The sequence below is a fragment of the Archocentrus centrarchus genome, chromosome 22 (genome assembly GCF_007364275.1).
Source record: "Archocentrus centrarchus isolate MPI-CPG fArcCen1 chromosome 22, fArcCen1, whole genome shotgun sequence".
Taxonomy (NCBI): domain Eukaryota; kingdom Metazoa; phylum Chordata; class Actinopteri; order Cichliformes; family Cichlidae; genus Archocentrus; species Archocentrus centrarchus.
The window spans coordinates 20,769,150-20,785,407 of record NC_044367.1 but is presented as its reverse complement, the minus strand read 5'-3'; the positions used below and the strand labels follow the sequence as shown (position 1 = coordinate 20,785,407).

Here is a 16,258-nt window from a genome sequence, read left to right as displayed (position 1 = left end):
TATCTCATTACACTTTGTTTTTATTTCAACACTGAGAGGAACAACTGTTGATCACAAATTTAAATTTGCATCCTTAACCAAGTTACAGATGCTAACGAATCCTTGAAATCGTTTGGTGTTGTACAGAAATGGAACAAAAATCTGAGTTTCCCACTGGATTCCTGAAACCTCCACCCACTTGCAGATTGTCAAATACGAGCAAGCTATTTAGAAATATTTGAGCTTGCTCGACACAGTTTAAGCCTACTGCATGTGCTAAAGATGCATAACAGTGCTTTGACTCATGCTTTAACAACAAAGAGAAAGTGAAAAATAACCCATAATCCTCAAAACAGTCCAGTGATATGCATGTTGCAGGTTTAAAGCAAACAGGAACACTTAATATGTTGTAAACAAAAAGGCGGCCTTTGCTTGTGATACAGTTTCACATTTTCTTAAGAGCTTTGACGGTTTCGTCAATGGCTTCTCTGGGCTCGCTTGGTGGTGGGATCTTGAGGTCAGTCGGCTCCACCCCCCACACCTCGGTGGCGTACTCTGTGATGGTTCGGTCGCTGGAGAATTTTCCCGTTGCAGCGATGTTCTTGACCACCATCTTTGTCCACGCCACCGGATTCTTTTAGAGAGAGAGGGGGAGAAAAAAAAAAAAATCACATTTTTAACTTTAGGTTTTATATTTAGTCATAAACACTAATGTGATATAGTGGATACTTAAAAAGTGATTATTATTTTGTGCTTGAGTGTGTGTGTATTTGTGTGCACCATGGCACAATGTGGTCCTGGTTCAATTCAATTCAATTTTATCTTTATAGCGCCAAATCACAACAGACAGTTGCCTCAAGGCACTTTATATTGTAAGGTAAAGACCCTACAATAATTACAGGGAAAACCCAACAGTCAAAACGACCCCCTATGACCAAGCACTTGGCGACAGTGGGAAGGAAAAACTCCCTTTTAACAGGAAGAAGATCCAGGCTCAGGGAGGGGCAGTCATCTGCCGCGACCGGCTGGGGCTGAGGTGAGAGACAGGACAAAAGACATGCTGTGGAAGAGAGCTGGAGTGGTGACACTTTTATGGGTGTGTCTATCAGTCAGTCTGTTTCAGCCTGCATATAAAAGATGCCAAAAGCCTCGTTAAAGCTAATATAGAAGTTCCTTAAACTTCCATTCTTTCTAATGACCAGCAAATGGGCTCTTTTGGTTGCAAAAAAGTCCAACTGCTTAATTTGTTCTTGACCTCAGTGAACACATATTTAGTGAGTTTCTGGACGCAGTTGCACTCAGTTTATGCAACCTTGTGATTGATAAGCTGCAGGCGTATAGATGTGAGAACCCTCAGTTTCTCAGTCAAATCTACTCCTCACTGTTTGGTTTAGAAAACCAAAAAGAACCTTTACAAACCATCACAGTTTCTACGTCCATCTTTCATGTGCAATATATTGCAAATCTGGTTTTATTAACTGTGCAACCGTGTAGTTAAGATCAAAGTGAAGGCTGAGCTCAAAAGCTACTCGTGGGCTGGCATACCAACAAATATCAGCTGGCGTGTTGCACTCCATGCAAGATGTTCTAAAGTTTTTGCATTTAACAACAAGATCTTCTCACTGTGGGAAGTGGCTATAAACTGTGCAAAAAGATAGTAAATGTATGTAAATGACAATGGAGTGAAGTATAACTGTTAGTAAAGCTAAATGTTCTTTAAATTTATTAAATGTTTGGATACTGTCTGTAGATGCTAAATTGGGGACAAAAAAAAACAAAAACAAAAAAACAACCTTTTTGTGGAAAATGAAACGAGCAGACCAATGTAAAATTTGCAAATGTGACTTGAAGCAAATATTACCTTATAGAGCTTGCTGACTTTTTCTTGGCATTTCACGTAGTCTTCAAAGTCAGCAAACACTTTGAAACTGGAAAGAAAAAAAAAAAGGAAACAAAGTGTCAGATTTTTATGACATTCAATTGCAGAATTGCAGAAGACAGAATGAGCTGATTGCGTTACTTGCAGTTACCCACCGGTCATGTTTGAAAAGCATTTCAGTGAGGTCTTTGAAAAGCTCTGGATTTTTGGGGCTAAAATATCCACTTGTGATCTGATCCATCACTTGTTTCAGCTCAGGGATCTTGCTGTAGTATGACATGGCGTCATATCTAACAAAGGACAAATGAAGAGGTGGGTTTCACAGCATCAAGTTATCCATAAAAGATCACATAAAATCTGTGAGAGAGACTTATTTACCCCTTTTTGTCCAATTCAGCTACATCCTTCACCCTCATGCCGAAAATGAAGATGTTCTCCTCTCCGGCCTCCTCGGCCATCTCCACATTTGCTCCGTCCATGGTGCCGATGGTCAGGGCTCCATTCAGCATGAACTTCATGTTGCCTGTTCCTGAAGCCTCTGTGCCAGCAGTGGAGATCTGCTCTGACAAATCTGTGGCTGGAATCACTGAGGAAGAACATGTGAAAATGTAATCATTGTCAAAATATCCCTCTCATTTTCTCTCTTTTTAAAAAAAAAACAAAAACAAAAAAACAGATGAGTGGTATTTTAAGATGAATGGTACCTTTCTCTGCTAGAGACACTCTGTAATTTTCAAGAAAAATGACCTTCAGCTTGTCACCCACCACAGGGTCATTGTTCACCACATCAGCCACTGAGGTGATCAGCTTGATGATCATCTTTGCCATGTGATACCCTGGTGCAGCCTGCAGAGGGTGACAACATATGACTCGCTGTCAAACACAGACATTACCCTTCTTGGCCTGTTCATTGCACTAGCATGAATGATGTGGCTGAGCTGGTACCTTTCCACCGATGATCACAGTTCGTGGTACAAAAGGTGCAGTAGGGTTCTTTTTAATGCCTATGGGGCAAAAAAAGAAACTCAATATGAGTTGTGCAGTTTTAAACAAACACTATCTGAACTCTATTAGTTGCAGATTTAACATACTATAACTGTTCAGAAAATTACTTCATTAAAATCTGCTAACACATTTAGGGCATAGAGCCAAACACAGAAAAGCTGCATTTGAAACACACTTGATGTGTTATCTATCCATCCATCCATCCATCCATCCATCTTCTGCTGCTGAAAGCCTCCCTTTTCTAAAATTCCCAAAGAAATACATTTGGGAAATAAAACTATTTGCTTTCTTGTTGTGATTTAAATGAGAATAATTAAAATTATGTTACTAGTAAATTTCATTTAGTGTAAAAAGCAGAAATGGGTGGAAATAGCTTCAAACTGAAGGCCTAAAAAGTGTAGATCTGCTAAGCTGCTGCCTGCTCCGGCTGTACATCGGTAGTTATCAAATTGAGGGGAGCACAGAGCCACTGCAGGTGGAACAAACAGGGAAAATACAGACTGAATCTATGCTTAAAACAATTTGAGTTATGTTGGGAAAACAGTTAACTCAAGTCTCCTGATGCTTACTTCACTAAAATTCAGCTCAGATGCTTTTTATTCTCAATATTTAATAAAAACTCAAGTGTGGGGAGTGAACAGGAAAACTAGCTCCTGCCGAGATTTAATCTCATTCAACTTGTGAAGCTCCTTGGATTGCCATAGTGTGTGGCATATATGGCACGTGTGTGGAGAACGTTCCCCCCCAAAAAAGCAAAGGGCTTTGAATGCAGGTGTAGTCAGCATCATCTTGCACAGAAGAGAAGTGCTGATGAGACTGCTGTCCTGTTTTTTACAGCCTCGGTGATGCCCGGAAAATTGATTTAGATGGCTGCATTCTTCATGTTTGCTTAAGCGTGCACAGAGCACAGCTGGGTGGGGAATCTGCCACATCAGGACATGTCAGATTGTGTCATGTAAATTATCACTCAGAGAACCAGCCATTCTGACACCTTTTGGCACTTAGCAATCAAACACGTGTGCTGCACATACGGTTGTACATGGTGATGATGTGCAGGCAGTTAAGGAGCTGCCGCTTGTACTCGTGGATTCTCTTCACGTGGACGTCAAACATGGAGGATGGGTTGATTTTCACCTGGTACTCTTGCTCCAGGTACTGGGCAAATTTCACCTTGTTGTCCTGTGAGAAGATGAGAAATACGTGACTTGGCAGGAAATCAATGAGGTGAAACTGCTGAATAACGGTCGAGTGCTGTCTGGACACGTACCAGGTTTAAAACCACAAAATGCAATCTTGCACAACACAATCAGATTGTTTCAGCCTGCTGTGACGTGCGCAGGCATTTAAAGAAAAAAAAAAGTGAGAGATGTAATTTTCCACTGATGTTTCCATTGAGCTACATGAACACAGGGACTAATATTTAGAAATACATTAATACACAAATGCCAATGCTGTCTGATGATTTTCTGTTTGATAGTGGTGCAAGGAGTATATTCTAAAGTACTCATACAGCAGAAAAATGCATGATTCATGAGAGATGATTTCAGGACAAAGTTCATACTGATGCAACAGTGATAAATCCCAACCACGACCAGTCCTGTGCTTTATAAACTAGGGTCAGATAAATCTAAATTGATTTCAGAGAGCACAAAAAAAAAAAAAAAGGTTCTGCATGTTTTGTTTTGGCACAGTTTTTTACGCTGAAACCCTTCCCATTTACTCGGGCCTGCACTACACTAGCTTGTGTCCTTCTCAAATAGGGGATCTTTTGCATCTAAGAGAAATGTGTTAACCACTACACCAAGCAGCCACTCCCACTGAGGCTGAGATATAAACATTTTTTTCCCTTTTTTATGCACAGTACTTGAATCAATCTACTCAGGTACTTTGCACCAACACCCTCCAATCTACCTGTTTCACTTTAGAGACATCACGGATGAAGATAATATCATCAACAAGGTCATTCAGCTTCCGTAGCTGACTGAGGTCCTTCACATAGTTCTCCCCGATGGCCTGAAAGACATTGTCACGGTAAAGGTCACAGTAAAATATGCAAACACACATCGATAGTTTATACTTCAACAGAGAGTTTGTTAAACAGGAAGAGAATGCACTGCTCATGGCACAGCTGCAGTATATATCTCTAAAGATTTAGAGGTCTTAAACTGCCTCATGGCACTCGATTACTCATTGCAGCTGAAACAGACCTCAGCTATTAGCTCGGCCAGTCCGGGGTTGCAGAGGAGCAGCCAGCGTCTAGGAGTGATGCCATTGGTTTTGTTCTGAAACTTATCTGGTTCTAGTTCGCTGAAATTACGAAACCTAAAGAGGGAAAGAGAGAAATGTTCAAAAGGAAGAAGAGCATGAAGTTTTTAAATCAACAGAAATACCAGAGTATTGCTAATTGCCTCCTTAACCATAGAGCATTTATATATGTTTTATTGGAAATTTTTAAATAAAAAGGTAAACATTTTTGACCTTGTGCTTCTGTTTTGGGAACATTAGGAAAAATTATACATCAATAAGCAGACACCTGAAAAATGTGCTTCAGCATCACAGTACTGCCATGTGGTAAAGTGGTCAAAGTACAAGACTGATCTGAAGAGTTCGCACCTCATAAAGTTAACTCAAGAAATTGTTATTTGTAGAATAAACTCAAGATACAGTGGTTTATTTATTTTTTTAAATCCAGGTTCTTGGCATTTCTGTCTTGGTTTTTTCCTTTGAGAGTTTCAACATGCAGCTAATGGTGAGGGCGTGTAAAAGGGGTAATGATTCAGTTCTGTGGTAACATATGAGGCCACTCTCATGTAGCAACTACTGTTGCAAACCTTTTGTCTCTCTTTTCAAAGAGTTTGTTGTAACGACATTTAAAGATTTCTTTTTTTAAAATCACCCCATTTAATGGCAGCTGCAGCACTCATTTGGTCTTTTGTTTGAGTTTTGATTGACTGCATCCAGCAGCAGAAGGCTTACACTTCTGTCTTGATGATGTTGGAGTGTATCTCAGCGACTCCGTTGACAGCGTGCGATCCCACGATGCACAGGTGTGCCATGTTCACCCTCTTGGATCCGTCCTCTTCAATCAGAGACATTTTTCTCAGCTTGTCCATGTCGTTTGGATAGAGAGCTACAATTTTCTGCAGGAACAGAACAGGTGTCAACATATCCAGCTCATGAATCATGAGTGTAGTTTGGTATTATCAGGCACTCTTAGTGCAAAGCTAAAGAACAGAATAAAACAAAGAAAATCTGACAGGTGGATGATTCTCTCATTTTTTGACTAATGGAGACTGAGCTCCAGTATACGTACATCGAGGTGGGCCTGATTGATCTGGTAAATGATTTGCAGGTGTCTGGGTAGGAGATGCTCCATCAGCTCTACAGGCCAGCGCTCCAGAGCTTCAGGGAGGACTGTGTGGTTGGTGTAGGCAAAGGTGCGCCTTGTGAGGTCCCAGGCCTGCAAATCAAGATGGAGTTTATCATTTTGCAGTTATTTACACACTGTGATAAGTCAAAATCTTTGCCACATTCTTGATATCATCCCTTCTTCCAACTGATTAAAAAACAAAACAAAACAAAAAAACCTCTCCACCAGTCTGCATTTTATTTCTTAACATGGCACTCAATTTTTTCTGCTGTGCTTAGGAAACACACAAACACAAGTGTTTGTTTCTTGTGCTACTTTACTTTCCCATATTTGTTCATGATTTCCTGATTAAAGTTTGCTATAAGTCAATCTCTACCAACCGTGTCCCAGTCAATTTTCTCAATGTCCACAAAGATTCTCATCAGCTCAGGGATGGCCATGGCCGGATGTGTGTCATTTAGCTGGATGGCAACCTGGAAAACATGGCATCCTGCATTTATATGGCAGTTTCCTTCCTGTTGACCTCCTTTAACTGTTACTATAATCTCTTTGAATGAAAGAAACACTATAGTGCTTGCATGCATTTTGTTTTCAGAAAAATTATGCATTTAATATGCACGATGAATATCTTTTTCTCTGTTCCGGTTTAATCTTCTATGAAACTCTATTGTTTGTGCTAGTTAAGCGGTATCTTGTGAGAAAAACTGACCAGTTTGTGTTGAAACCTCAAAATAACTGGCACCTTGTTTGGTAATGCACCTCAGATCCACTGAGACAGGTACTACCACTTTGCCTTTTGCATTCATTTTTGCAAATATTAGAAAACTGAAGCTCACTTTGTCTGGGAAGCTCTTGAATGAGGTGCGACCTGGTACGCCCTTCCTAGTGGTCTTGAAGCGACGGATGATGTCTTGGAGTGTGGCTGCCACGACAAAGTATTCCTGTTTCAGACGGAGTTCTTTTCCTTCGAAAAACTACAACATTGGAACAAGTGGAGGAGGAAGGACCACAATAACTGCCAAGAATCCAGTAATGCACATGGAGAAAAACATCTCATTTCTTGGAGAACAACAAGAGTCTTTGAATTTGCAAAAGGGTATCTGTGTTAAATTTAACTGCTGCATATAAACTTACATTGTCATTTGGGTAGAGCACACGGGAGATGTTCTCTGCCAGGTTTCTGTCCAGAACGGCCTGGATGTAATCTCCTACATTAACTACAGACAAAGAATATTATATATACAATTTTTTAAATTTAAAGTAAATCAAGGAAACATGCTGGAGAGAGAGAGAGATTTGTCAATGCACACATCTTGTTGCATGTCGTCAGTCTTGCAGCAGTTGTGCAAAGTTTTTCAGTTGGAAACTAAAGGAAATGCAATTTCAAGCCAATTTGCATTTGTGAAGACATGAATTGTAATGTCCGATTTTGCACTTGCAATTATGAGGAAACCTTTCAAAACTTCCTGGAAGTTGAAGCCTCACACCACCACTGGTAAATTTTTCAAGCAACTGTCTCACATAGACAAAATGAATCAGTCACACAGTCGGAGGTAATACAATTCACCACTCACAGTCTTTCAAGTTAAAGTCATTGGGGGCGCGGGCAGACCACAGCCTCATGGTGTTCACAGTGTTGTTCATGTAGCCAGGAATGGGTGTGTCATAAGGCATTGCCAGAACCACCTGCAAGACAAGATATTCAACAGAAATCTAAGCTGAAAACATTTATAAGTTGCTGTAGTAACACTTTACTACATTAAACATTCCCACAACCAAAAACACACTATAAATTTACAGTTTTTCATACATTATTAACACTCTTCCTATAGTAGAAATAGTAAGTTGGAGAGCTGGTGTGCATAGATTTCAATGTCTTCACTGTGAAGTTTTGTTACTGCATACCCCTACATAATAACAAAATCTCAACTGCGTTTTACTTCATCAATAATTCAGTATCAGTACCTGCGTGTTAACCCATTTTGGCCCATCTCTTGTCTCCTCCACTCGTCCATAGAAGTGAACGGGCAGCATGTACTCGGGGCGAGCTTTCTCCCAGGGGTTTCCGTGTCTCAGCCAGTCGTCTGCCTCCTCCACCTACAGTAGGTCAGAACAGGGCCAAGAGAAGTTAGAGCTCCAGGACAAGAGTCACCGACCGACACTTGAAAACTTAACTTTAGAGGTCCCTATTCCAGGGAGCATGTTCAACAAACTCTGAGTTCAAAAATAAACTGAATTGATCAGCTCTGAGATCAGAGCTGACAGTCAGTTCAATCAGCTCTGAGTAGGTTCACCCTGCATTAAGCACATGCATGAGTAGAGGTTTTCAGGCCCTTCTTCTGTGGAACCAGCTCCCACTTTGGATTCATGAGACGGACACACTCTATACTCTTATTATTAGGCTTAAAACTTTCCTTTTTGATAAAATTTATAGTTAGGGCTGACCTTGAACTTAATATTTCAGCATAACTTTACTTATGCTGCAATAGGCCTAGGCTGTTGGGGGCTTCCCATGATGAGTGTTTCTTCTTCACTCACCTCTTTCTCCACTCACTCTGTGTTTGTACACCACTCCGCATTTAATCATTAGTTATTATTAATTTCTGGCTCTCTTCCACAGCATGTCTTTTGTCCTGTATCCCTCCTCTCATCCCCAGCCAGTCATGGGACATGGCTACCCCTCCATGAGCCCAGATCTGCTGGAGGTTTCTTCCTGTTAAACTGGAGTTTTTCATTCCCACTGTTGCCAAGTGCTTGCTGATTGTTGGGGTTTTCTCTGCATTATTGTATGGTCTTTACCTTGCAATATAAAGTGCCTTGAGCTGACTGTTGTGATTTGATGCTATATAAATAAAAAAAGAATTGAACTGAATTGAAAAGAAAGCCATCATCACCAATTTACCCTCAAGTTAGTTTTTTAATGAAATGTAATTACATTTTTGTAGCATTTTATGACCATTTTGTTTTATTAAAAATTATTCAGCAAAAATTTAATGTACTGACAGAATGAAACTACCTATTTTTTTAATAGAGAATTTCATTATTTCTGCAATTACTGGATAAAAATGCTTAATGAAATTTACAGAAAAACTCTGCTTTCATGTTTCCCAGTTTAACCATTTTTAATCTGATCCAATATTAGCCTTCACTGACAGATGATGGCTCTCTGACAGCCACAGCAGAAATGTTTTACTGAGTTACTATTAATACTAAGAGTTAAGCAACAGTTTCACATTTAACTGAAAAAATTATTTAAAAATGTAAAGTTTTATCTGGAAGTGTGAACATGTTACAAGAAATGTCTCAGCTTTTACACATTTGAGATATTTGTTTTGAAAGGATGGGCCATTTTAAATAAGGAATACAGGCCAGATGGTGACAGAATAAAGACGATATGAACGGATCCAAAATGGATCAGGACAGGAAATGACTGGAGCTGAAGTAGATTCAGGCCTGATCTTTGTGATCTAAGTGATCCTTATCCGTTTTGGATGTGTCCTGCCGTGCAAGCGCACCCTGGCCTACATATGGGTTGCTGTTATGAAGCGGATGATAGGCCTGCCTTCAGGCAGAAAACTCACTTTAAAATACATTTTGTTCATTTTTAGAGCCTTAAAGTCATTTCACCCTCATCTTCACTCCAAACGGTGTGACAGATATTTTCCAATCAGTGTGACAGATTACAACACACAATGATTGATCACAGATCAGTACATTACAGACCTAAAGGTTTATACAGATAAGTCTTATTTAAACAGTGATTGCTACAGAAATGTAGAGTAAATGTCTCCACAGTGTAGCGGAAGTGGCTGATAGTCTGACAGCTGCAGTACTGTCCACAGATTCACAGTTACAAAGATGCAGACTATAGATTTTACTCTGAGCTGATAATAAGTCTGCAACATAATTAATGTCTCCGTCCTTATATAGTGATTACTGAATGATTATAAAAGTGATCATGTTAATTTTGTACACAGTCTGTTACCGCCGTGATTGACATACAGTTGAAGTTACCTCTTTCTGCAACAGAAAACCTGAGTTTTCCTCATTTCAGGGTTAACAAACTCAGAGTTGTTTCAGGACTAATATATTAGATTTTGTGTTAACACCGTTCATTAGCATCAGGGATTTCGTGTGCAGGTTCATCCACACTGTGCATGTTTCTAGGTCGCTGTTCAGAAGTCCATGTTTACACTGAAGGTTTGAACTTCAAATAAGCAGCAAAAATCAAAAAGGGCAAAAGCCTTTCGCTTTATCATAAGATACACAATGTTTTGTTTTGTTTGTATTTCAATCAACCAACCAGCTTCTCGCACCATTCCGGCAGTGCTAAACGGAGCTGAACCACAGGTTTCAATTAATGATTAGCTTTAAAACTATTCTGACCTAATAATTTATATTTTGGCTTCAGTCAACTTTGAGAAGCTATGAGCTCCTGAAAAGTCCAAGCTCAGGCTGAGTTTAATTAGTTTAATCAAAATAAAGACAGGAAGATTCCACAGAAATAAAAAAAAAAAAAAAAAAAGCTCATTTAATGTTAAGCTTTGTAGAAAATAAGGTGCAGGTACCTGCCAGCCATCTCTTATCTTCTGGTTAAAGATCCCATATTCATACCGAATGCCATAGCCGTATGCTGCAAGTCCCAAGGTGGCCATTGAATCCAAGAAACATGCTGTGTGCAGAAAAAATTAAGACATAAAATCAGAAATGTAAAAACCCTGTAGTGCTGAAATTAGATAGGAAAATTATTTGTGGTGCTGGCTGCAATATTTTTATGGCTGGAAGCTGCTTGAATAGGCCCACAGAGGTATTTGATGGGAAATTGCCAAACCCCTCCCGGAAATTGTAATTAGGTATTGCTGTAGTTGAGATAAAGAGTTTGCCTGCAAAATGACTCTTCTTTAACCCTTTTGCCAAGTTACAGGACACACAAGCTTTGTGCTGTGCTTGTTAGTTTATAAGCACAATGCAATTATTTTCTGTCTTCCATTTTTTACCTGCCAGGCGGCCGAGGCCTCCATTCCCGAGCCCCGCGTCCTCCTCCATCTCTTCCAGCTCTTCCATGTCCAGGCCAAGCTACAGCAAAGCAGTTAAAAATCAGCACAATCATTATTTGCAGTCAACTTGTGCAGTTGTGGTTGTTGCAGAAATTGTTGCTATAAACTAGACCTGATAGATGGCTTCATCGCAGGCGTTCTGCAGCCCGAGGTTGATCATTGTGTTTTGGAGTGTCCTTCCCATGTAGAACTCCAGAGATAGATAGTACACCCTCTTGGAACATTAAGAAAAACAAAAAAAAACACAACAGAAACAGTAAGTCTTTGCAGCTGCTACATCTTTTTAATGCATTAATCATCAACGACTGCAAAATATTTGTATATTCTTTGTGTGATTGTGGCTTAAAGGTGCAGAAGCAGCAAGTGCATGAAAGTGGAACAAGCAGCCATGTTTCTGCACAAAAACAAGAACAGTGGCTCACTGTAACATGGAACGTTTTATGCAACATTACACTACTTTCCACAAAAAAGAAAACATGCTAAAGCATATAAAGCTGGAGTTTTTTTTTTTCTTCCTTTTTAAAATTCATGAAATACACTCCCAATGGAAACAGTTTGCATGTAGAGATATTTTAACCCGTCAAACTCCCACTGAAGCACAGGTTGGATGCGCTGTGGCAGTTTAAACTTTCACGGTAACACTGTAACCGCTGATCTTTACCTTTGGGTCCACTTCATAGTAAAACTGCTGTGTTCTGATCCATCTCCCCACCAGGTGATCTCTCACGGTGTGGGCCAGGGCAAAGTAATAATCCCTGGGTGTTGCAATGTTTCTGTCTTTCACCAGAGTGAAGTGCAGGTGACGATTGAAGCCCTTCTTCAGCTCTGCCACATTCTCCACTCCCACGATCCCCCTGATACTGATCTGCTTGCGCTTCTCCTGATCGGTGAGAGGTGTCGCCATGGTGGATACGCAGTTTCGGCCCGAGTTACCGTACTTGCCCTGGCTGGAAGTGAAGTTAAAAGGGAAGAGAGTTGCAGTTTTGATGCCTTAGTCTCCTCCTCACGCTGGTTGTCATTGGTGAGTGCAGGGGGAGGGTGTTTCCCTGTCGCGTCCCTGCTGAACAGCAGGAAGCAGAAACACTGCAGATAAAGAATGAATAGCTCTTTATCTACAGTCTTTTGTCATGTTTTCATATGATATAAAGTTGAAGTGATATTGAATAGAGAGTATAGAGAATAATCAAATTAGATAAAGTCACGCTGTATATATAGTTGCACAAAAATTTTGTTAACAAAATGTATTCATGCATGCATGCAATAAATGAATAAAATGCATGCATTTCATTCATATTTGTTGCAGGTTCTTAGTGTAGAGCTACTTTCACAGTACTTTGGGTACTTTCCAAACTCTCTCTGGCTCCTCCAGTAGGTCACCTAGAGAAATACCAGGCAAAATTAAATGAAGAGGAAAGACCAACTAATGATTAAAATTCTCTAAAAATTCTCTCTTCTTCAAATAATTATTGAGGAGTTTATTTTAACACACAACAATAACACCTTGTTGACACCTATTTATTGAATATTCACACATACAGAAAACACAAAGGCTCATATTATACTTCAAATCATCAGAGTAATAGCAGTAATATGGTAATGATAGACATTGGAACAATCATAGTAATCATACTTTGATAAAATCATAGTAATACATTGATAAAAGTTCTCCACAGAGATATTTCAGGTTCACTGGAAATAATATTAAGTAATGACATTCCACCTCGGATCAAATGGGGCAAAAAGAATCACTTTGGAGTTGAAATGAGGTCATAATGCAGTTAATACATACACACACATTCACAGGCGCGCACACACATACACACACAGACTGTATGTATGTACATTTGGAGATATAACACCCAGTGTCGCCCAGCGACTGAGTGTATTCCATTTAAGAAACATTTTCCATATTTGGTGAGGCTTTACAGTAGACTTAAATCATCCCCGGGTTAATTTAATTATGTATAAGTATATATGGCTGGTTTAGAAATAATAAATGTTACAATCACATACTTTTGAATGTCAGCACCCTATGTGTTCAGTTCAGAAACACAGATTCAGGTCATTTTTTTTTTTTTTTAAATCAAAAAAGTTGACATATTCTCACAGAATATTACAGAAGTGTGCGCAATCTCACATTGTACATATGGAAAATGCCTGTCATGAACTATTTTGCTGAGATAAAGTCACATTGTTCACATGTCCTGGATTCTGAGGTTGTGTAATGCTTAGATAATGGCTGCACTTGTCTGTGTATGATTCAAGAGAAGTTCTCGTTGCTCAGTGACCCACTGGTGAATGCGTTATTTTCCACTGTCGTAATTATGGCTGAACGAAGGGCTTACCTTGAAAAGCAGCCAGTTAAATGTTGCATAAATCAAAGCTTGAATTCAGCCTTGCAGCGAAGGCTGTGCAACTAACTGAATGCTGCAGCCAGTACACATGCACATACACTGTCATTATATATTTTTTTGTGCAGCCATTTTAGGAGTGCCATATGATTTACAGTCACTGTAATAACAGGGGAAGAAAAAAATGAGGCAATATCAGACCTGACTGATTTTTTTCTCTGATACTGTGGTTAAATCAGTAGCAAACATGACTATTGTTTAATTTTGCCCTTTCACAATATAAAAATATGTAGCAGCAGGTGAAGTCAGGCATCACGGATGTTACAGTTGACTCTGCTGAAGCAATGAATCTAGTTTGTAGCAAAGTTTCATAAATCTTTTGGGTATTAAAGAGGGGGAAAAGGCACACCCATGAAGCTCAAACACAGGATAGCACCTTCAGTATACTAGACACGTGATGTATGTCTCAGGGCTACGATGCTCAGGGAAACTTTACAGGCAACCTGAAGGGCCAACAGTTCCCTCAAGCAGATCATTCTACATTTTGACTTAAGCATCGACTGGCAGCGTCCTTCAGTTGGTCAACCTCTTTAGCTTAGAAACATTCGTGTTCCTCTCAGGTTGTTCCTCTCTGGTGCAAGTCATTAAGCACACTGAGCGAAAACTAAATCCAACTAACATAGGAGTCCTGAAAAGAATCCCATCATCCTGAAGATTATGGTGTTCGGATATTGATTAAATTGAGATAGTGATTCAACTTTATGGAGGCCAAAATTTGTAGTGTTATTGAACTGTGTCATGTTTCAACTTTGCACTGTCTCGACCCTCACTGTTAGAACTAAGGCGAGTTGTGCATTGTTTGCCATTTATCCATTCCTGTGTTGATGAGGAGCTCAATATAAAAATCTACTTTTAGGATCATTTACAGTACTGTGCAAAAGTGAGCACAGTGAGCTTGAGCTACTCCTCTAGGGAAATGGGAAATAGGTGCAGTGGTTTACTGAAACATACAAACATGTGAGACGTGCGTCAAGACACACACAGCTTTAATAATATTGAGGTCTGGGCTCTGGGGAGGCCAATCCATGACTGAAAGTGGTCCATTGTGTGTTTTCTACTCAGGTACGTTTTTACTGAATTGGAAGTCAGAGGCTTTCCAGATGGTGGATCAAAATCTGCTTTTCTGTGTTCATAATTTCATCAGTTTGACAAAATCTTCAATAGCATTGGCTGAAATGCAGCTCCAGACCGTGATGGGACCAAAAAGAAGAAACTGGAACAAAATATGTGTTTTTGTGACAGGTGGTACTAACAAAGTATCTAAGGATACAATTCAAAATTGGTTCTTTGCTAAGTTGTCTTTTATGTGTAGACACAACGCTGGTACATCCCTTGAGTTAGGCATCTTTTTTATGCTTGAATGATTCATAGGTCAGTCAGTGTTAAGTGGCTGATCAGGTAAAAGGAGTGGACTGAAAAGGAAAAAAGCAGCCAATGTCCAAAGAAAAATCTTTGAAAGACTTCAGAAAGCCTGGACAACTTTTGCTCAAGACCACTTTAAAAAATGACAAGAAAGTCTGGCTCCTTGGAAACAACATATAAAGAAATGAGGGGTGGCTCAAGACTTTTGCACTGTACTGTACAGTCTCCTCATGATATGCATTTTCCAAAATAAAGTTGTATTTAATTTAATCACAAATTATGACATGTCTGTTTATGGGAACCTGGAGGCAACAGGGTTCATATTTGGAGGGGATCAATGAGGACCCCCCCCCCCCCAGGAGCCCCTAAACAGGTTAATCCAACCATGATTTAATGTATTAGTCATTTTGAATAGTTCAGAATAAAATTTGGTGATAACCTAACTTTTTTGACCAAACAAATGCAAACTAATGACAGTCACCTCAACCTCAAGTGTGCCTTTTCAGTGCTAATTAGCAAATGTTAGCACTTTTGAGCTAAACTAAACAAAGTAAGCATTATCCCCGCCAAACACTGCCTGTTGGCATTTTATTTGTCATATTGTCATCCTAACATTAGTGTTTAGCACGGGTTAATCTTGAATGAATCAAACCGCTGGTCTGACATTGTGGCCCACTGAGGAAGCCAGATGTGATGCCACAAAAACAGCCCAGCGTCTCATCTCCTCTCCTGTTGCTTTTTATTGAAATAAAACCGAGAAGCTTCCTCAGCACAAGAACAAAGTACATTTTTAAAGTGACAAAATGTTTCTTTCTGTAATAGCTATGCATCAACTGAAGGAATCATGAAGATTTTTCATTGAAAAACTCTGAACATCAATAACTTATTTAGCTATACACCTATTTGCAATAGATCATTTCTATAACAATAATACAAAACTACCGGTACTCAGTCACCTATATTTAAAAAAAAAAAAAAAAAGCCAGAACTAAGCGAGCTGCTGTAGCACCTTATTCAAACATCTTATTTAACCAACTCACTTCTATGTGATACATTAATTCAAAACCCCTCCTTCCTGTTTTGAGAGCTGCACTGCAGAGAAAGGGTGCATGAAGGCCTCGCTTCCAGGAGCATTTCAGGCTATAGGTCGATACTGTAATTTTTCTTTTTTTTTTTTTATTCCTTTTTTTATACA

General features: G+C 39.5%; 1 protein-coding gene across 1 annotated transcript; it reads right to left on the bottom strand.

Moving 5' to 3' along the window:
• Positions 1 to 2: 2 nt before the first annotated feature.
• On the bottom strand, positions 3 to 12,194 carry pygl (phosphorylase, glycogen, liver). The gene is made up of 20 exons (XM_030718670.1): positions 11,952 to 12,194; positions 11,403 to 11,504; positions 11,231 to 11,309; positions 10,802 to 10,905; positions 8,199 to 8,330; positions 7,808 to 7,919; positions 7,368 to 7,450; positions 7,070 to 7,207; positions 6,614 to 6,706; positions 6,177 to 6,323; positions 5,840 to 6,003; positions 5,071 to 5,185; positions 4,775 to 4,876; positions 3,895 to 4,042; positions 2,804 to 2,862; positions 2,563 to 2,704; positions 2,237 to 2,444; positions 2,014 to 2,148; positions 1,841 to 1,907; positions 3 to 613 (listed from the first exon to the last, which is right to left on the bottom strand). Exons 1-20 carry the CDS (start codon positions 12,192 to 12,194, stop codon positions 425 to 427), a joined length of 2,562 nt encoding a protein of 853 aa, XP_030574530.1. The 3' UTR covers positions 3 to 424.
• Positions 12,195 to 16,258: the final 4,064 nt, after the last annotated feature.